General features: G+C 44.1%; 1 protein-coding gene across 1 annotated transcript in view; it reads left to right on the top strand.

Annotated features, from left to right (window-relative positions):
• auts2a (activator of transcription and developmental regulator AUTS2 a) overlaps nt 1-23040 on the top strand; it is a 946702-nt gene that overhangs the window by 416362 nt on the left and 507300 nt on the right. Inside the window, exons 5-7 of the mRNA XM_055657423.1 lie at nt 190-274; nt 3391-3400; nt 5928-5963. Of these exons, the coding sequence (XP_055513398.1) occupies nt 190-274; nt 3391-3400; nt 5928-5963 (131 nt within the window). The remainder of the gene's footprint in view (nt 1-189; nt 275-3390; nt 3401-5927; nt 5964-23040) is intronic.

Below are 23040 nucleotides of genomic sequence, written 5' to 3'. Positions count from 1 at the left end.
CAAAGTTACAAAGCTCCCCCTTTTGAAGTTGTCCCCCCCCATGTTGTTGTGGTAATAACATTGCGTTGCAATCTGTACATGCAATGCTCTACAGTGGTTTCAACGAGTGGCGTAATTGAAGTGTGACTTGGTCGTAGGAGCGGCAGACAGCCGGGGGAATTGACCTCCTCCCGCTTTGTTACGTTTTAGCGCCGCAGCGCAGCACGGTTATCGATACCGCGGTGTCACTTCACATCGTGCTTGCCACTGACTGGAAATGTGCAGCCTCTTTAAAGTTCGTTACAAAATAGCTCAAAGAGTATCGTTCACACTGTCACAGATGGATTTACCAACTTGGATGTGGTGTTGTGTTTTCTTCGAGGGGGGTGGGGGGGGGGGGGGGGGGGGGGGGGGGGAGGGGGGGGGGGGGGGGGGGGGGGGGGGGGGGGGGAAGAAAGATTAGGAACATACTTTCCGAATTGCCTTGATTCAATTATTTTGCACTGCAAATTGGTTCATCTCGCTGGCCAGATTGATCGGGTCCATGTTACTGAAGGGTTGCCATTTGGAAGTTATCGATGGTAAGCAAAAAGACCATTAGAGGCCAAGCACTAACTGGCTTTCCTTTCTAATTTACCCCATTGCCTCATTGCATCCAATTGCAGTTATCATTTGGCTCCAACCAGGATCTCTCAACAGTTTCCAGCTTCACGTGTTAACTGATGATGCCCTGAATGTTTTGTTCAATTAGCATCATTCCAAAGCTCCTACAATTTGTCCCTTCAAGGTAAACACCATCTTGGTGAAGACACTGTAAAAGTCAATTTAACCCATGAAAGACGGACGGTCTCACTGTGATAATTCTTTATATTTTGTCCTATCTATTTCCCCCCAATGATAGACACAAAATGCTGGAGTAACTCAGCGGGACAGGCAGCATCTCTGGAGAGAAGGAATGGGTGACGTTTTGGCTCGAGACCCTTCTTCGGTATCCAGAGATGCTGCCTGTCCTGTTGAGTTACTCCAGCATTTTGTGTCTATATGCGGTATAACCCAGCATCTGCAGTTCCTTACTACATATTCCTTCCCCATGGTTTTCAGATTCAGATTCAGATCAGATTCAATTTTAATTGTCATTGTCAGTGTACAGTACAGAGACAACGAAATGCATTAGGGGTTTTGTACCCCTCTGTACGATTACCTTTCATTCTGCTGTGCGACAAGGAATAAAGGCTCAAACCACCCGACCTCTCCCTATAGCTCACACCCTCGAGTCCTGGCAACATACTTGTAAATCTTCTCTGCACCCATTCCTGCTTAATGGCATGTTTCCCATCGCCGGGTGGACCAAACAGTGAAAAGTGTGTTCTAAGTGCAGCCTCACAAATGTCTTGTATGTCAAAAATATGTCACATAAGTTGCATAAATGTGTCACATGATAAGTCATAAATAGGAGGTTTTAGTTATCAATTTGTCAAATAATGAGCAAAGATTATCCAGTAAAAATAAATCAAAATCTTCCAACTTCCCTTTTGCAAGCAACTATTCAGAAACCAGTAACTTTATAAAGTGACCGAATTGCTGCAGCACCAAAGGAGGCCATTCAAGCTGTCAATTCAGTGCTCCTCTGACTCATTCCCCCTCTCTTTCTTCACGGCCCTGCAAGTAATTTTCCTTCAAGTGATTACGCGGTCCGCTTTCTGAAGAAGGGCCTCGACCCGAAACGTCACCCATTCCTTCTCTCCACAGATGCTGCCTGTCCCGCTGAGTTACTCCAGCATTTTGTGTCAATCATCCCTTTCAAAATCCCTCACTGCCTCTATTTCCACTGAGTCTATGGGCAGTAGGTTCCAGAGGACACCACTCTCCACGTACGAAAGTAATAACTCAAAGTTCTTCCACACATGATAGATGTATCTTTTGCCCATCATTTTAAAACTGTGATGGCCCAGAAACATGTATGTTTGGCCCACTTCATGTGGTGTGTGATTCCATGACAGATTTAAAGTAGGTATTTGCCATTTGCCTACATTTAGCTGACATTGATATATGTCTTTCCTCTCCATGTACATCTCCCAATGTCTTTTGAACATTGTCGAGAGTATCTGCTTCCCTTCCCTCCTCTGGAAGCTCGATCTAAATATTCATTAACTTCTGTGTGAAAAATGTACTCCACAGATCTCAATTAACTTTCTCTCCTCTCATCTGTACCCTGCACCCTCTAATTTTAGAAACCTTTGCCCAGAAAAAATGATTCTGATTATCTATCCTAGCTATAATTTTATTGGTAATAAAATTAGTATCTGTAACAATAATAAACCTAAACCAACATTTTATTACCCGCTGAGTTTCTCCAGCCTTTTTGTGTACCTTTTATTATCTAGGCTTTATGTTCTCACTTTTGCTGAAGGTGTGAATTTATATCATTGTTACATATTTTATTTATAACCTTTACTCAATACTGATATTTTATGGATTTTTATTTCTGAATTCAATCAACTCTTTTATTTTGAGTCTCTGTCTTGTACCTCCTGCCCGTGCAAATGTGCAGAAATCATTTTTTTCCCCAACATTATCAGTAACAACTTGTTGGATATTTACACCAGTTACTGGAATAAAAGGCACCAATGTATCAGAAGGAACTGCAGATGCTGGTTTAACCCAATGATAGACACAAAAAGCTGGAATAACTCAGCGGTTCAGGCAGCATCTCTGGAGAGAAGGAATGGGTGAAGTTTTGGGATGAGAACCTTTTTCAAACTGGTTAGGGATAAGGGATAACGAGAGATATAGACGATGATGTAGAGAGATAAAGATCAACGAATGAAAGATATACAAAAAAGTAACGATGATAAAGGAAACAGGCCATTGTTAGCTGTTTGTTGGGCGAAAACGGGAAGCTAGTGTGACTTGAGTGGGGGAGAGATAGAGGGTAAATGCCGGGGCTACCTGAAGTGAGAGAAATCAATATTCATACCATTGGGCCATTAGCTGCCAAGCGAAATATGAGATGCTGTTCCTCCAATTTGCGTTTAGCCTCACCTTGGGCAGGAGGAGACCTTGGGCAGAAATGGGAAGGAATGAATTAAAGTGTTTAGCAACCGGGAAATTGGGTGGGTTCAGGCGGACTGAGCAAAGGTGTTCAGCGAAACTATCGGCCAGTCTACGTTTGGTCTCGCCGATGTATAATAGTCCACATCTTGAACATCGGATACAGTAGATCGACAACAGTCATTTGTTTTTAACAAATCCACTATGATTGGAACCATTTTGGCTGCGTTTTTGCAGATGTTGATTCCAATCCTGTATTGAACTTTGTGAGGCAAAAAATATTTCAGCCCATGGTTTTCTACAAGGTGGAGAATGAGAAATGACCTTCCTGAAACATATCCTGTGTTGTGTGCGCTAAAGGTCTGATATGGTAACGTTTACAACTTCTAGTTCCATTGACTGCAGTAGAGTTGAACATGACAGGTAGCCTTCAATTTGCATGAGCTACAGTAACAAGCATTAACATGTGCAATCCAAGACAGATCTCCACCCTTATGAGATTCTTGGGTGTAGATATGATAGAAGCTAGAATGTTAGAGGTAGTCAAAGTCTCCGAATGAAAGGTTTGCTCTTAGGCTAGGCGTTTGAAGCAGGTACCATCGTAAAATTTAAGAAACATTTAGACAGGTCCATACATAGAGCAGGTTTAGAGGGATATGAGCCATACGCAGGCAGGTGGGACATGTTTGTCAGTGTGGGCAGGTTAGGCTGAAGGGCCTGTTTCTACACTGAGTGACTCTATGGTTCTTTAAACTGCAATGAGGAGAAATCTCTTCACTCAGAAGGGGATGCGCAATGCTAAGAATGATCAGTCTTTGAATGAATTAAGGATTGAGTCTGGCAGGATTTTGGTTACAAGTATAATGGAGAGTTATGTGCCCATGTCCAAAAATGTCACAAAACCAGCCACGGCGTTATGGGTGACCAATGCTGGCTCAACGGATAGAATAGCTTACACCTCTTCCTCTTTTTGTGTTACGTGTGCAAGTCCAGTGTCAAATTTTGGGCCAAGTAAAGATATTACTTACGATTCAAACTTAGTATTGAAATATGGCGCAGTGGTAGTGTTGCTATCTCGCAGCGCCAGAGACCCAGGTTCAATCCTGACTACGGGTACTGTCTGTGCAGAGTTGGTCTGCTCTACCTGTGACCATGTGGATTTTCTCCAGGTGCTCCGATTTCCTCCCACATTCAAAAGACTGGACAGGTTTGTAGGTTAATTGGCTTCAGTAAGTTGTAAAATTGTCCCTAGAGTGTAGGATAGTGTTAGTGTATGGGGTGGTTGCTGGTTGGTGCAGACATGGTGGGCTGAAGGGCCTCTTTCCATGCTGTATCTCTAAAAGTCTAAAGGAAAGAAAGCAGAGCATTTTAACAAAAAGTATACAAAAATCCTTAAAATCATCGGACAGGTACAAAAAATAAAATGTTTGTGGAAAATAGCCTTCATTTCAAACATCCTGGCGTTGGAGGGTGGAAGCTACACTGCATTCAAATAAAGACAATGTCAGGATTAATAAAACCCAGGACTGATGTATCGACTTTGGAAGCAATGAAGCACATCTTTCCCAGAGTGACACTGAGGTGAAAAGCATTCATTTGTACATAGACAAGACGTGTTTGCCTTGGAAAGTTAATGGATAATATAATCAAGGTATCTAAGAAGATTGAAAGATTGGAAATGGTAGAAAAGAAACAAATATTTTGCCTTCAGCAGGGAAATTCAGAGCAAGGAGGCAAAAGCTTAAAATTAGAACTCGACCACTGAGGGTGAAGTCATGGGGCCTTGGCTGTGCGGAGTTTGTACGTTCTCCCTGAGACAGTGTCGAGTTTCTTTGGGTGCTTCCCTTTCCTCCCGCACTCCAAAGACATACAGGTCTTGTAGACATGTAGGTTACTTGGCTTTGGTAAGTTGTAAAATTGTCCCGAGTGTGTGTAGATTAGTGTACATGGTGATCTCTGGTTAGCGCGGATGCAGTGGGCCGAAGGGCCTATTTCCCCACTGTGTATCTCTAGAGTCTTACAGTAAAGTCATTTGACACGTGTAGAGAAGGGGAAAGGTAGAGCGACCATCCAAAGAGTTGTCAAGGCGACGTCAGCTTCAGATTGTATTTTTTATTGACAAGACCGTGAATACATACGGAACAAATGCAAATGGATCAGCCATGCTCCAACTGAACAGTGATGGATGTTCGAGGGACCAGAATGGCCTCCTGCTCACCCCATGTTGTCTGACTATGTACACTCTTGTGCACCATTCTATATGCAAGCTATTAGCTTTGGGAAAATTACAGATAATTTTGCCATGGAGTTAATGCTGCCATGTTTTTCAAGTGCTCCGTGTGCATGGTAACTTTCTCAAACATATTGTTAAAAGTTATTGACAACCAGCTAATTTTGTTCTAAACAGTGTAAATGCTCTCTGTGAATACATTGACCCTCCGGGTCAAGTTGTAATGAGTCATTTAGTCCTTTGGTCCCTCTTGAAGATCTGCCTCCGCCACACGGTGACGGCAGCAGGGCCCAGCAACCTTGACTCACTAACTGGAGACCACGCCACTGAATGTCAAGAAGCCGCAGAGGTCACCCGCCGGCCGTCTGCTCGAGTCGCAGCGCGAGGCATAGATGCCATCATTACCCGGCTGCCTGTCACGTAAATTGGCAATTACAGCTGCCGCAGAGATGTGGAGATGTGTAAATCGAGTGTTGCCTCTCAATCCTGATGAGAGAAATAAATGAGACCATACAAGCTTGCTGCAAAGCAGCTGACAATGGCTTGTCCCACAAACGCTGATGCTCTGTGATGAAAGCTTGCGAGGGCCGCTAATGAACTCATGAGGATAGAATGATGTGAAATGTGATCGCTAATTCCCCCTCTCTTCCCTTGTGTTCTCTTGCAGAGCTCTGCTCATTCCAGTTTGGGAACAGGTTATTTTGTGAGTACGCATGCAAATTTGCAATCACCGTACAATTTCTCGTGTTTGAGCCCATTATGCCTTTCGATTGTTTTGGTATTAAAACAGGGACAAGTAAAAGAACCCTCATGGTCCCTGGGGACTGCTCCAGTAAATGTATTGCTGCGGCACTGGTAACTACAGGGTCGTGCAAAGATGCAAGGCTTCCATTGCCTAATGAGGAAGGAATTGCAATTATATTGTCATTGTATTAACTGACTGTTCCCCATTGGGAAGCCAGTGGCAAACAACATTGAAACTGTCAATGTCATTTCTGGAATGAAATTTCATTAATATGCAGAGAATATTCTGTTGGAACCAAGTCTGGTCTTGCTATTCAGTCTACTTATTATTCAACAGACTTCTCTCTTTTTAACAAAAAAAAAAGAAGCATGCCTTCAGAAGGAGGAAGCTGCCAAGCTGGTTAAAAGGACTACAGTGCTACTGAAGTGAATTTTGCACAGCAATTCTTGCTTGACAAGGGTGCAAATCAGAGAGAATGTACCAAAACTAGCAAGACAGGAATGTGTGTAAACTCCTCTGGTCCTTGGGAAGTCTTCTATTCATGCTCGATAATTACAACCCACGATACAACACACACACAACATTAGGTGTAAAAGACACCAGTTTTTCACAACCTGCTGAATTTATTTTGGAAGTTGCCACGTCTCGTATATCGTGGCGGTGTGGCAGCATTGAGGTAATGCCGGTGTTTCTGACTCTTTCCCACATCTCCGCAAACAACTGCTCGGGATGCCCGCCTTATTTCGAAGGCGCGATCCTGTTATCGTTAGGCGACCAAATTCTCTGAGATTTTAGAATGCACTCACTAACACTATCCCTGACACTATCGCGCCTTGTAATAAACGTGTTGCTGCATTATTTTCTCTTAATGGAGAGCACCAGACAATTTGTGCAATGTTCAAGGTCATGACATATTAGTGCCTGTAATGGTAAAACAGCTACTGTACCTCTGAAGGTCATTATAAACATATAAAGTTAATGGAAGAGCCATTATATTAATACTGGAATCCATTTCTGCCGAAAGTAATGAACAGAACAGCAGTGGTCATTATCACTGTTGTTCTGACAGCCCCACACTGTTTTGGAACATTTGCCAGTTTCTCGTTGTAATAAATGATTTAATGGAGTTATTAGCACCCCACAAATAATAATGTCGCTCAATAATAACTTTGTTACCTGGAGTGATTCATTTTTGAAAGCTTAACATGCATAGCATGCATCAAAGAAGGTATTTCTTTCAGCTGAGATTGTTTTGAGTTTGTAGAATATCGTGATGTTTTGAATTGCAAATTTGGACAGAATTTACCATTTTTAATTGTAGGATTTCAACCAAAAACCAGCCTCACCCTAGCATTAATTAAGATAAATGCAATGTGTTCCACACATCTTGTATATTCACCACTGGTAAACATGTGTAAATCTTGTTATGTTTAAGATTAAAGTCAAGACCACATTAGGGAACCAGGCAAAGATAACCCATGAAAATATGTCTAAAAGTCTGTATCAGACAAGCTTCACAGATTAATTGAATGACACATCAGGGAAGGAGGCCATTTGGCCCACAAACTTTTATTAGTTCTTTGAAAGAACTGTGCTATCAGAACCTTGCTCTTCTTTAGTCCTTGCATTTCATTTGAAGTATTTATTCCTTCGAAAGTCACTCTTGAGTTTGCTTCCACCGACACTACAGTCAATATATTCCCAATCACAATAACCCAGGACATTGAAAATTGTTTGGTTTTCATTGCTGGTCCATATGACATTCACTTTAAAATCATTGTCCTGTCGGGATACCTGGTACGCAAAGTCGGACTCACTAGTTAGCCCTGGGAACGAATCTGCTGGCTCCGGCCGGGCTGGAGTTCCAGAACCCTGGGGGGCAAATTTGACCCCTGGATCGGCCGCAGAAGTCCCGAATAGATCGGGATCGGGTGCAGATGCAACATATTTTCCGGGGGACTTCCAGGGTCGTGGGGGGAGGATTTCAAGTGCGCTCTTGGAGTTTAAAGGATAAAGGGGAAATCCTTTAAAACCGAGATGAGAAGAACTTTTTTCACACAGAGAGTGGTGAATCTCTGGAACTCTCTGCCACAGAGGGTAGTTGAGGCCAGTTCATTGGCTATATTTAAGAGGGAGTTAGATGTGGCCCTTGTGGCTAAGGGGATCAGGTGGTATGGAGAGAAGGCAGGTACGGGATACTGAGTTGGATGATCAGCCATGATCATATTGAATGGCGGTGCAGGCTCGAAGGGCCGAATGGCCTACTCCTGCACCTAATTTCTATGTTTTTCTATGTTTCTATGTTATCCAGATTAAAAGACCTCCAGTTGTTGGAAAATTGGTGATGGACCTGTACTTCTCACACTTAAGTGGGATTTTCAAGAATCAACTAAATGATGTGATCTTTCTTATGATCAGGTCACCAAAGAAGTTGCGCTGTGATGACGTATTGACGTGTGGTGTTTCCTCAAGTGTCGCAACATTTTTTTTGTCGCCGCTGGATTTTGAAATGTTCAAAATCTTTTGGCGACACTGATATGACGCCGGCAGTCGCCGAAAAAAATCGCCAAGTGGGACAGGCCCTTTACTCTCTTGTTTCAGCAAGCATTTGATGACTTGGCTGTCCTCAACAAAACCAGAGCTGCAGTGAATTCGTAATTTGATCACATCTTTCATGGCAATGAAAGAAGGCTGATGGGCTCACTGCATTATCGGTGGTTTGATGAAGTGGGTGGAATCTCAGCGATCCATGATCCTATTTACAGGGCCACTTAAATGATCGGAAAGTGTACCTTCATTCCCTGGAAGACAGATGCTCAGCCGGGTACTCCCGAGGCAACAAGAGGTCCTCTGCTCTGAAGAAAGCCACTATAAGCCGCAACTAAAAGTAATCGTTCCCAGCTTGCATTCTATCTGGAGTCTTTCCAAAGATCCCAGTTTAAACCCAAGAAGTTTTAAATTCTAGTCCGTCTGCTGTTCTCAGTGGTTACAGATATTTAAGAGATTTTAAATTTTGGAGGTCGCTTAACCTAATTCCAAATAGCTTATGCAGTAGGATTAGTTCCCCTGGTACATTAAGTGCTGCTAAAATTAAGTGAAGGGTTGGATTAAGCTTGAAAAAATGTGTGCACTGCATGTTGGCGTGCAAGATTCATGGCATATTCCAACACTGCTGATTTGTTGATTTAAGAAGTACAATTACTTATTATATTTTTTTAAGCAAAAACATTCAAATATCCATGCTTAGAAATTTAATTCCAGCACACTTGCAAACAATCTCGATAGTTCCCACTTTGTTTTCACCCCCTTCCTTCTGTGTTGGCTTTTCCTTCCTCCTTTCCTAAGACCGGCAACATTGTGCTTGTGATCCACGGAGGACTTCAAGTGCATCACCCAGGTGATTAATCTTCATCTGTGCGCTCTAGATATGTTTTCATATCTAGATTTATTTCATTATATGTTCTAGGAGCAGGATTAAGCTGTTCGGCCCATCAAGTCCACTCCGCTATTCAATCCTGTCTGATCTATCTTTCCCACTCAACCCCAGTCTCCTGCCTTTGCTCCATAACCCCTGACACCATTTTCAGGTCAAGATGCCAGGGATAAGGGATAACCTGTATGGCAAATCAAATTCCTCGTACGTTGCAAAACATACTTGGTTAATAAAGTAAGTATGAGTATGACATTGGGTTATGTAAGTTTGTATTTCTATTTTTGCATTATTAATGGGGCAGCAACCGTTGGTGGAAATGCTGAGTTACAGAGGCAAAATAAATCTATTTCTGGGGAATCTGAAAGTTAAAATTGCAGAATACCAGCTGGAAAGGTTAACTCTCTGACTGTAGAAACATAGAACTGCAGATGCTGGTTAATACACAAGAGGACACATTTGAAGACCTTTAACGTCAGCTCATTTGAGTATTAAATTGCTGCTTTGAAACCAAGAAGAAAAATCTGTAGGAAGTGCAGAATAAAGGAAGATTGGATCCTTGATATGGTTACCCAGGTCGTCCACTGTGGATGCATATGCTAATCATTATAAAATAACTGAAAGAAAGACACAAACTGCTGGAGTATCTCAGCATAATCTCTTGAGAACATCGATGGGTACAGGTACAACAGGCAGTGAAGAAAGCAAATGGCATGTTGGCCTTTATAACACGAGGAATCGAATATAGGAGCAAAGAGGTCCTTCTGCAGTTGTACAGGGCCCTAGTGAGACCACGCCTGGAGTATTGTGTGCAGTTTTGTGTCCCCTAATTTGAGGAAGGACATTCTTGCTATTGAGGGAGTGCAACGTAGGTTTACAAGGTTAATTCCCGGGATGGCGGGACTGTCAAATGCTGAGAGAATGGAGCAGCTGGGCTTGTCCACTCTGGAGGTTCTCTGGATGCTTTCAATAGAGAGCTAGATAGGGCTCTTAAAAATAGCAGAGTCAGGGGATATGGGGAGAAGGCAGGAACGGGGTACTCATTGGGGATGATCAGCCATGATCACATTGAATGGCGGTGCTGGCTCAAAGGGCCAAATGGCCTACTCCTGCACCTATTGTCTATTGTCTATTGATAAGGGACGTTTCGGGTCAACTCATAACATCACCTATCAGGTTCTCCAGAGATGCTGCCTGAGCTGCGGAGTTACTCCAGCACTTCGTGTCCTTAACTTTCTGACAGGCAAGTGAGAATGTGTCCAGGGCCGATCAGAGTTCACTGCTAGTGTCAGGCCCCAAATTTAACCACAGATCAGTCACTGATATCCCAGTAAGTACAACTCCGCACCTCATAAGGTCATAAGAAATAGGAGTAGAATTAGGCCATCCGGCCCATCAAGTCTACTCAGCCATTCAATCCTGGCTGATCTATCTCTCCCTCCTAACCCCATTCTCCTGCCTTATCCCCATAACCTCTGACACCCGTACTAATCAAGAATCACACGTTGTATTACTTTACAGTCATTTCATTCGGTCGTTCTTGAAACATTGAAAGATATGTTACCCTATATATTTATATATGTGATGGAAATATCAATCCATGGAGGCTTATTCTATTTCATTTGCGTAACTGATATGAACTGGTCTTGATTGATGCCAGTTGAAGCAACCGAGTTTGATATAAACTGGTGTTGAAGTAATTTCAACTGGAACCTGTTGATAGCTGGCCAGAACAGTTCAATCTCGTCTCCCTGCATCTCAGCGGAGTTTTGTTTTCCCAAGAAGGTTACCCTGTTACACAAAGAGTGTTCTATTTCTCCCAGTTTTCTGTGTGCTGGAACCATCGTTGCGCAGTGCCATCTATTGTTCCAGTTTCCAAACAAAAAGGGCCCTCTGTTGCTATTTAAGAGAAACGTTATTCTGGTTTTGCAAATTGTTGGAAGCAGTTAAGAAATTCTTTGTCATGAGGATAAGTTGCGTTGGAAGTCGGCCAACTTACAACACAATCCACATTTTCTTGTAACGCACATGGAGAAAATAGAAAGCAGCTGTGCTTGGCTTGTTATATCTTACCAAAATATGTTTGGACATTTATTAAACGCATATTTTCGATGAGTTAAATTGTACAGTTGATCCCAACAATAGAATTCGCATCTCGATCGCTCCAAACTGTAAATGGTCATTTGGTAAGGATGGTGCTTTGTTGAAGAGTTGACAGTTGCTGCCCCATCAATGGTAGGGTCAATCTAGACACCTAATCTCTTTATAAGCAATTGATTGCAGTCTTGGATAGAGAGATGCAACCTGCAGCCATCCGTCAACCTTTGAGAAAGATCCCATTAGTCTGGTCATTATGAGCATCTGATGATAACTCTCTGGAGGCTGAACACCTACAAAGAAAGAAACCATTCATGATGTGGCAACCCTCGGTCCAATTCAGGACCTGACGTCCACCACGATTTGCAGTCATTCTACGCTGTTAATGTCAAACATTTGCAGTGGGCCTGAAGGTGTTTGGCAGGCACATTAAGGTAAATCTTCTCATATCGTAAATCAATCCAGATCGCCTGTCGCTTTAACAATCTGTTTTGTGCTTTGTTGCCCTGACGTTGTCATTCACTGGATTCATGGATGAAGTTGTGATATACTGGTGAAGCTTTAAGAAGCCCAGTATTTCGTTTTTACTCTGCTTATACCCAAGACTGAAAACATGACCCTCCCCAGAATCTCAGACAATAACTCTCTGATTTGACTTTAATTACATCGCTGGTTATTTTATTCAATATCTTTTGGAATCTTTATTACATTACGTTCAGATGTTGCTACAAAGTTCTCCAAACTGAGTGAAAGATTGTCCATAATCTTTCAGTATTGCCTAACTTTATTATTTATTTTTATCTGTATCGTGTTGATCGATGGTAATAATTTCTGCTAAGTGACTCCCCTCTCCCCTGCAGAGCACAGAGAGATGTTGGGGGTGAAAGATGTTCTATGGGGTAGGGCATTGCGACAATGTTTATCTATGAAAAGGGGGGTAACAACAAGACTGGGTGAGGTGACGCAAAGGCTAAAGAGCATAATTGGGAGAGCGCAGGAGGAACAGGGGTGGTGCAGAGGTAGAGTAGCTGCCTTACAGCGCCTGAGACCCGTGTTCGAAGGGGTCACATCTACAGGTGCAATCAGTAGAGAGATGATAAGAACTCACTGGCTCTGGAACTCATTGTGGCCTGTTTCGGGCAACTTGAACCCTTGTCCAGGAGCAGAAAGGCAGGTACGGGATACTGAATTGGATGATCAGCCATGATCATAAATGGCGTGCACCACTGCCCAGTCCACAGGAGGAACAGGGGTGGTGCCGAGGTAGAGTAGCTGCTTACAGCGCCTGGGACCTCCCCTTCTACATCGAAGGGATCTCATCGCTAGTCGTTGCAACTTGATCGTCAAAAAAGGCTGCCTACATCATCAAACCGACCCACACCATCCTGGCCACACACTCAGTCCTCCGTTGCCATTGGGAAGAAGGTACAGGGAGCCTGAAATCTGTAAAATCCAGGTTCAGGAATAGCTGCTTCCCCACAGCCTCAACACAACATCAAATAAGCTCTGAACAATGACAGTCTATTATTATTATTGCATATTATCTGTTTATTGTGTATATATATGGTCTATGGTCCATAGACACACTGAACTTTATCTCCCGTTCGGTATTATGTTTACATATTCTGTTGTGCTGCAGCAAGTCAGAAATTTATTTGACCCATGACAATAGAACTCTCTTGATTCTCCCCGTGACCTACATGGGGTATCTCCAGGTGCTCCAGTTTACTCCCACACTCCAAGGACGTACAGGTCTGTAGGTTAATTGGTTTTGGTAAAGATTATATATTGTCCCTATTGTGTGGGATAGTGCTGGTGTACATGGATCGCTGGTCAGCACGGACTCAGTGGGCCGAATGGCCTATTTCCACCCTGTATCTTTAAGCTCTCAGCTAAAGGACAAAAGGGAAGGTTTGTGCTGAGCAGTAGGGAACTGCAATGCTCAATGCAATCTGTGATCTGCCATGTGGCCCAGGTGAGAAATGATATTTTTCTCAATAACCATATAACCATATAACAATTACAGCACGGAAACAGGCCATCTCAGCCTTTCTAGTCCGTGCCGAACACGTATTCTCCCCTAGTCCCATCTACCTGCCCTCAGACCATAACCCTCCATTCCTTTCCCGTCCATATAACTATCCAATTTATTTTTAAATGATAAAATCGAACCTGCCTCCACCACCTTCACTGGAAGCTCATTCCACACAGCTAGCACTCTCTGAGTAAAGAAGTTCCCCCTCGTGTTACCCCTAAACTTCTGTCCCTTAATTCTCAAGTCATGTCCTCTTGTTTGAATCTTCCCTACTCTCAGTGGGAAAAGCTTATCCGAGTCAACTCTGTCTATCCCGCTCATCATTTTAAAGACCATTTTAAAAATAATTTCAATGAAACATCAGAGTTCCTAAAAAAGCGTTCATGTCTTGTTTTTCAAATTCAATAGGTTTGGTATCATCAAAAAATGAGATTGGCAAACTTATAACTTAGATACTTCAGCACTTAATAAATATTTCTCAACATCGATCCCTTTCTTCCAATCTCAGGATAGACCTGGATAGAGTGGATGTGGAGAGGATGTTTCCATTAGTGGGACAGTCTAGGACCAGTAGTCGCAGCCTCAGAATAAAAGGACGCACTTTTCAATAGAAGATGATGAGGAATTTCATTAGTCGGAGGGTGGTGAATCTGTGGAATACATTGGGATACATACAGACTGCTGTGGAGGCCATGTCAATGGGTATTTTTAAGGCAGAGATTGAAAGATTCTTGATTAGTACGGGTGTCAGGGGTTATGGGGAGAAGGCAGGAGAATGAGGTTGATCAGCCATGGCGGAGTCGATTTGTTAGGCCACATTTCCTAATTCTGCACCTATAACCTACGAACCTATTTGCAAATTCATCTTCTTCTTCTTCTTGCAAATGATTGATAGTAATTAAAGGCACGAATGGAGTCCATTCGTCCCATTGGTTGATGCTAGCGAACATTAGACAATGGCAGTAGACTCAATGGGCCGAATGGCCTAATTCTGCTGCTATCACTTATGGCCTCGTGAACCGAGTAAGTCCTTTGCGTATCGGTACAGTCAGTATTTGTTTCAGGCAAATGTCTCTTCCGATCATCTGTTCACCTCGCTTTTCCAACGCTGCCCACCCGTTGCCCCGCCGGGAATTGGCCAGATCGTACATCCTCTCATCCTGTGCGGCACCAGAACTGCTCAGGGAATCCGGGATCAGTAGAGATGAGTGCGTGGCCACTTGGTGCCTCCTCTCTGCACCGACCGTGCACTTGAAAACCCGCAAAACCCATCACACTGACGGCGTCAGACACGTCACGTCACGTCACTATCAGGCAGAACAGTCGCCGGTCATTGGCACTCTGACTGGACAGCTCTTACTAGAGTTGGCATCTCCAGGATTTGATCCGACAGTCTCACCAGCATAAAGTAATTTTATGTTTTCATGCTGCTGAGCTGCTGTGTATGATGGATTTCTTTGAGCAGAAATATAGGCCGTTTCTTTAATGGAGACGGACTCTGGACAGTTTGTGTTATGACAAAGTGAAGAGCTTTTTCCGAGACCCAGTAGTTAGCCAGTGACTGGCGCAGCTCCCTGCAATGATGATCATGTCCACTGCACCATTTGATAATGGAGACAGACTTGGACATGTTCTGTTGTGACAAGCTGAAGTGCTGTTCTTCAGACCCGGTAGTTATTCCGTGGTTGGTTGCGTCGTCTTGCATGAAGATTATGTTCGCTGTGCCACAACTATGGATGGAGAGAATTCACGCTGCACTTCGGGAGTTTGGCCACTGGGAGGAGTTGTTTGGGGAGCACACTCGTGAAGGCATTAAGACGATCGTTCTGAAATTTCCTCCACAGTTGAACGCCCCTTGTCTTGTTCCTGAACATAGTTCTAATTACAGCTCCAGTGAAGTCCCCTGCCAACCTGCCTCCAGTAAACGACCCCATGCGCGTCCCAGGCGAATCCAGGCCACTCCCTCTTCTCCCCTCTGCCATCGGGCAAAAGGTATCGAAGTGCGAAAACGCGCACCTCCAGATTCATGGACAGTTTCTTCCCAGCTGTTGTCGGGCAACTGAACCATCCTACCACAACTGCTGCCCTGAATGACTATCTACCTCATTGGAGACCCTCGGACTGATCTGTCAACAGAGCCCGCGTAACCCGAGTGGAAGGAAGTTGTTGTCGACCATGAGGGACTGTCTAAGGAGAGTTGACCAGTGTCTAAGAACAAACCAGGCCCACAATGTCCACACCTAACTTGATGCCCAAGTGAAGTTAGCCTCCTCTGCCTCCACTCGATCCATACAAACCTCTCCATTCCCTGCACGTGCCTTGTCAAAGTTATTCCAGTAGTCTGTGATTTAGAACAACTATTCACAAATATGATAAATGTAGCATCAACCATAATTGTGAGGAAATCTGTCAGGACAAATGAATTTCAGAGAAGGGATGCAACCCACTGATACAACTTCATAGCATAGCATAACTGATTGGAGAAACGTTTCTAGGCAAGTTTGAACTTGCTCTAAAGTTAATATGAAAGCATCATTCATTTGGTTTCATTTTGACACTGCAGGTTATTAATCATGAATCTTGAACGATAAGTTTGTCGTTGTTTACTGGTGCGAAACATTTGGTCTGGACCTGCTGTTGTATTATCTTCTGTAAATCGAGTTCCATTTCAATCATTGAACCTGAATACGTAGGGGGTGAATCCTCGTTGTGCAGTGCTGGTGATCAAACACAAATTTCTGCATCTGCTTTGGGTTGGGACTTGTGCTTCAAGGACAAGGGATGTCAAAATGGTCTTTGCATCGAAGATAGACACAAAAAGCTGGAGTAACTTAGTGGGTCAGGCAGCATCTGTGGAGAAAAAGGAATAGGTGACGTTTCAGGTCGAGACCCTTCTTCAGACTGCGAGTCATCTTCTGACTGTGCACTGATGTAGTGGAGTAAGCGGCGTTGATTAAACAAGCTTGATTAATTCTTGCTCTTGTACACACTGGAGCTTTTAGTTTAGCGATACAGGGCAGAAACAGGCCCTTCGTCCCTCCGAGTCCACGCCGACCAGCGATCCCCGCACATTAACATTATACCACACTAACTGGAGACAATGTTACATTTATACCAAGCCAATTAGCCTACAAACCTGTACGTCTTTGGAGTGTGGGAGGAAACCAAAGATCTTGGAGTAAAGCCACGCAGGTCATGGGGAGAATCAAACAAACTCCATGCAGACAAGCAACCGTAGTCAGGATCGAACCTGGGTCTCTGGCACTGCAAGACAGCAGCAACTCTACCGCTGCACCACTGTGCCACCCTAGTCCATAAAAGATAAATGTAATGCAATTAATTTAATTTATCTGGAAAGAGGCATATTCATAACTAGCAAAAAGCTTTGTGCAGGGTATTTATTACCTGGAGATGTCACACGACTTCTAATACCTTCACATTACACTTTACGAAAGTGCCGACATTGCCACAGAGCTGTAAATCCTCTGATCCAGGCGTTCTGGTAGTATACATGAGATACAAAATTATCCGAACACTCATTTTATACATTACTGAATGCTTTCAATAACTTGACTCTGCATTCCATATATCTTCTCCACATTGTGGTTGAAGATATAATGGTGTTAAAAATAATGAAAGGTTAATCTGAATCAGATGTCTGAGGTTTTAAGGCTGCAGGCATCATAAATTGATTTTTCCAAAGGACTTAATAGCTGCTTATAATACTGCTGTAACATGCACTTAGCAGGGTATTGATTTTGAGTCTATGAATTACTTTAGGTACTACAGATGGCTTGTAAATTTTTCTATCGCTGTTTGGACATAAAAGGAGCAGGTTGGAAGGGAGTGGTATTCATCTGACAGTGCTCGGCTAGCGTGAAGCAGTTATACAACCTTTTCTTATCTGCCTTTTTAGTTTCTTTTAAGATTATTATTATATTGAACATATAATCGATTCATTTGGTCGTAGTTGATAGCACAGGCACGAACGGGCGACTGAAAAGGCGGCGCAGTGGCGCAGCAGTAGAGTTGCTGCCTTACCGCATTGGAGAGCCGGGTTCGGTCCTGACTACGGGTGCTGTCTGTGTGGAGTTTGTACGTTCTCCCCGTGACCCGCGTGGGTTTTCCCCTGGTGCTCTGGTTTCCTCTCACATTCCGAAGCCATACAGGATGGCGGGTTAATCGGCTTCAGTAGAAATTGTAAGTTGTCCCTAGTGTGTGTGGGATAGTGTTAGTGTAAGGGGGCCGAAGGGCCTGTTTCCGCGCCGTATCTCTGAACTAAGCTGAACCAAACCTAGATCATAATACCTAAACATTTCCTTGGAGTAGAATATCTGCCGGACCCATTTCCTTGTGACGAGAACTCACTGCCGCATAACACCTGCACCAACAATGAAGTTTTCAAGCTCCCCGACATTCAATAATTCCTCGCGTATTATTTCTCCTAACTATGTTCCTTGTTTGCAAATTTTTTGTTCAACGTTGGGGAAAGTGAAATGGGCACCGTGATAGGCTTAGGCCTCACGGACATTTCAATCTAAAAATGACATAATGAGGGGGCAGCAGCGTGGCGCAATGGTAGAGTTGTTGCCTTACAGCACCAGAGACCCGGGTTCCGTCCTCACCACGGGTGCTGACTTCACGCAGTATTTATGTCCTCCCTGTGGCCGTGTGGGATTCCTCCAGATATTCGTGTTTCCATCCACATTCCGCAGACGTGCATGTTTGTAGGTTAATTGCCTCCTGTAAATTCTCCCCCGTGTGTAGGATAGGACTAGTGTACGGGCGATCGCTAGTCGGCGTGGACTCGGTAGGCCAAAGGCCCTGTTTCCAAGCTGTTTCTCTCAATCAAACCAAACCTGAGTTTATTTAGGCTGAACTAATTGGCAGTTAGTTTTCGTCAAAGCAAATGTACCATATTCTGATTTTGTTTGATAAAGTAGTTTGTGTCAAATGTAAAAAAAGTCTTGAAAAATGCATTTTTTCAAAATAGTATGATCAATATAATTGAATGTGCTCCCTTAATAAGCACATCATAAGTCTTTGGACTTTAGAGATACAATGCAGAAACGGTTCTTCGGCCCACCGTGTCTGCGTCAACCAGCAATCACTCCGTACACTAGCACTATCCTACACACACTAGGGACAATTTACAATATTTACCGATGCCAATTAACCCATAAACTTGTCTGTCTTTGAGGTGTGGGGGGAAACCAGAGCACCCGGAGAGAACCCACGCGGTCACAGGGAAAACATACAAACTCCATTCAGGCAGACGGAATGAGTAGGAATGAACTGCAGATGCAGGTTTAAACCAAAGATAGACACAAAATGCTGGAGTAACTCAGCGGGACAGGCAGCAACCGTAGTCAGGATCGAACGTGAGTCTCTGGTGCTGTAAGGCAGCAACTCTACCGCTGCGCCATCGTGCCTCCACAGTCAAGTCATCCCAAGTCAAGCAATTAAGGATGGGGATGTGAGATAGGCTGATGTTTGTCACTTCAGTTCAGCCAGATGACATTTTGCATAACGTTGGAGGCAGATGAACCAGAATTATTTTCCTCTGAGTCCTTCTGTGCACTCTTCGTCCTGCCAGTTTAATAGCGGCAGAAATCCACGGGCAACGTTGTTCCCGTAGCTCTGGCTGCTATTTCATGGGGAAAAAACCGAGGGAACCATAATAGGTTCCTGCCACTAACTACTCCGCTTTCTTCATAACACTGATTCCATCGTGGCTTTAATGGCTGCAGCCGACTGCAGAAATAACTCACCCATGCCACCCCCTACAGATTTTCATTTCAGATCTTTGATGAAAAGATTCCCACAATTTCTTAGCAGCAGACACCGGCTATCTTCCCCGACGAGAGTGAATCCTGTAAATCAGGTCTTTGCCAGACTCGACACAGCAGTCTATCTAATTTCACGTTGCCAGTGTCACTATGTCATTTCGCGATAAGCCACAGTCCATCACAGGAAATCCATTTTCAGCAACTGTATTTATCGAGTAACTGAAGTCATGATTATTTTTTTTTCTCCACTTCAAAGCTGCGCAGAGCTCTGTGCATTATAGAGGGTTCTTTTTTTAATTTTTGAAGAATTTTCAATTTCAATAATCAATTTTGTGCTGCCAGGAGAGAGAGTGTTATGATTAAATACTTTACTGGGTCTGCAGAACGACTTCCATTCAAACAGTTCATCCCTGCCCGTCCTTCCTTTGAAAGACCCAATGTGCTGAAGTCACTTTGGTTGAAATGTGTTCAGAGCCTTTGAGTCATGTTTAGAGGTCTAGCTCGAAACTCCTATCGCCCTGCCTGCATTTCTCCTTTGTAGTTGATCATCGGATTCTCCCCTCCTTTCCCCGCCCAAACGGAACAACCTGACTGATTCTCCGAAAGTGCCGTGGGGACTCTGTCAATGCCAATCTCTGCCTTGATGTTGATAGATGTCGAGTGCCAACCCCAAGCCAATTGGACCTCTTGGTGTGGCACAGTGGCGCAGCGATAGAGTTGGTGGGACGTGAGAAGATGTATTTGGTGCGTAAATCAGCAGAACTGCTGTCCATGATGGTCATCCTGTGAACAAGGGTTATGGGGAGAATTGGGTTAGGAGGGAGGGATAGATCAGCCATGATTGAATGGTGGTGTAGACATGATGGGCCGAATGGCCTAATGCTTCTATTACATATGACCTTATGATCCCAACAATGGTGAGAACGGACCTCTCCGTGGTGAAAGGGACATGCAAGTAAGCCTGGCCTGTCCTGTTCAAAGATTCATTGTCACGGGGTGGCACAGTGGGTGGCACAGCGGTAGAGTTGCTGCCTTACAGCGCCAGAGACCCCGGTTCGATCCTGACTACGGAGGTTTCATTTGCAGAGTTTGTATGTTCTCCCCGCGACCTGCGAGGGTTTTCTCCGGGATCTCTGGTTTCATCCCACGAGAAATACGGGTTTGTAGGCTAATTGGCTTGGTATAATTGTAGATGTAGCATCGTGTTAGTGTACGGGGATCGCTGGTCGGCGGCGACTCCGGCGTCGGGAGAACGTGCACACACTGCACGGACAGCAACCTGAGGTCAGGATCGAACCCTGGTCTCCTGCGCTGGGAGGCTACCCTTTTGTTGATTCCTTCTCTGAAAATGTATTATAGAAGACAGATTACATTATTTTGATTTACACACAGATCCTCTTGCCCAGAGTCGGTGAATCTCTTGTCCAGAGTCGGTGAATCGAGGACAAGAGGACATAGGTTTAAGGTGAAAGGGAAAAGATTTAATAGGAATCTAAGGGGAAACTTTTTCACACAAAGGGTATGGAACAAGCTGCCGGAGGAGGTAGTTGAGGCAAGTTCTATCCCACCATTTAAGAAATAATTAGACAGGTACATGGATAGGACAGGTTTGGAGGGATATGGGCCAAACGCAGGCAGGTGGGTCTCGTGTAAATGGGGCATGTTGGTCGGTGTGGGCAGGTTGGGCCGAAGGGCCTGTTTCCATGCTGTATGAATCTATGACTCGATGACTCTATAAATGAAGACACATTTTGTACATTCTGCAGAGGTTTCCAAGTTGCCCATTGATAGCGCGTTGCTGCGTTATACAGCTGCATCCCACAACTGCCAAGTGTGGTTTATTTAAGCTGGAGAAAGAGGAGCTTTCATTGCAAACCTTCATTGGGACTGATTTGTAGCTGAAAGCATTTGTAATCTGACAAGTCAGTGGAGCGCGGTGAAATTGGCAGATGGGCCTATCAAAAGTAATTATAATTTTGGCATGATCAGTGGCAGGCCAGTGCCAGATTTTGCCAGTTTACATCATTATGGTGTTTGTTGTTAAGCATCTGCCATTAAAGCTCCAGTTGCCACGTGAAGGGTATTGGATAACCAGGGAATTGTATAACTCTCGTACACACGCACTCAGAGGCCTCAATTCTAATTAGCTGGAAGCTGTCTTAAATTGGTTTAGGCCATTAATTCTTAATAGACTCTGCCATCGAAAGCAGCTGGGTACGTTTGATTTGGCTCTTGAAACCAAAGGTTCCCGAAGGTACCAATGACCCTTATGTAACAGGTGAGGTAAATACTAGCCCATATGGCACTTCTGGCAGGAGCTGCAGTTATTTCTGGTTTTTAGTTTAGCTCAGTTTAGAGATACCGCGTGGAAACAGGCCCTTCGGCCCACCGAGTCCGCGCCGACCAGCGATCCCCGCACATTATCGCTGTCCTACCCACACTTGCGATAATTTGCAATTTTGACCGGTCAATTGACCTGCAGGCCCGTACGACTTTAGAGTGTGGGAGGAAACCGGGGAAAACCAACGCAGGTCATGGGGAGAACGTATAAACTCCGTGCAGACAGCACCCGTAGTCAGGATCGAACCCGGGTCTCTGGCCGTTGTAAGGCAGCCGTTGCGCCACCGTAACAGGTTATGCTGCTGAAGAAGGGTCTCGACCCGGAACGTCACCCATTCCTCCTCTCCGGAGATGCTGCCTGTCCCGTTGCGTTACCCCAGCATTTTGTGTCTATCTTGAGTGCAAACCAGCATCAGCAGTTCCGTCCAACACATTTATGCCGCCGTTTTTATCCAACATCACGTATACTTGTTATTCCATTTCATAATAGACATGTTCCCTTATTCTATGTAGATTCCTGCCTCGAATATTATACCGGGCAATACAAAATTATATTACAAAAGCAGATTTAAATTGTGAACTTGCCATTAAGTAGTTTTAATGGATCTTCGATGGCCTGTGCAAGGAAGCTTTGATTGTCCTTCCTGGGAGTCCATTGATGCCAGTAGAGTTTTTATTAGTGGAGGAAATATTCCAGCACAGGCTATTTTCAGGTTGAGAGGCCGACTTGCAGCATTAGGGTCCAAAATGTTTCTGGGAATCTGGCTTTACAATGTACAGGGAAAGGAAATGTTTTGAAACTGATTTTCTTCAGTGGTGGGGAGTGGGGGAGATTTCTGTAACAACTTTGGGTAGCCTGCATAAGATAATTACACACATTTACGGAATGTAAGAAGAAAGAACTTCACACCACACAGGATAATGTGCCACTGGGCTTCTGTGTTCAGTTTCCATGGAGACCAGGTTAATAACCCTTCTTCTTTCTGTCACTTTGGTTCAAGGAAACGCATTTAAATGAATTCCTTTCAACTTGCATGCTGGTGGTAATCATGGAATACATAGAAACATAGAAAATAGGTGCAGGAGTTGGCCATTCGGCCCTTCGAGCCAGCACCGCCATTCATTACGATCATGGCTGACCATCCAGAATCAGCACCCCGTTCCTGCTTTGTCACCATATCACTTGATTTCGTTAGCCCTAACAGCTATATCTAACTCTCTCTTGAAAACTCTCTCCACTGCCTTCTGTGGCAGAGAATTCCACAGATTCACAACTCTCTGGCTGAAAAAGTTTTTCCTCATCTCAGGCCTCAATGGCCTACCCTTTATTCTTAAGCTGTGACC

This window comes from Leucoraja erinacea, chromosome 28 (assembly GCF_028641065.1).
Source record: "Leucoraja erinacea ecotype New England chromosome 28, Leri_hhj_1, whole genome shotgun sequence".
Taxonomy (NCBI): domain Eukaryota; kingdom Metazoa; phylum Chordata; class Chondrichthyes; order Rajiformes; family Rajidae; genus Leucoraja; species Leucoraja erinaceus.
Note: the sequence above shows the minus strand (reverse complement) of the source record. Positions and strands in the feature narration are given on the sequence as shown.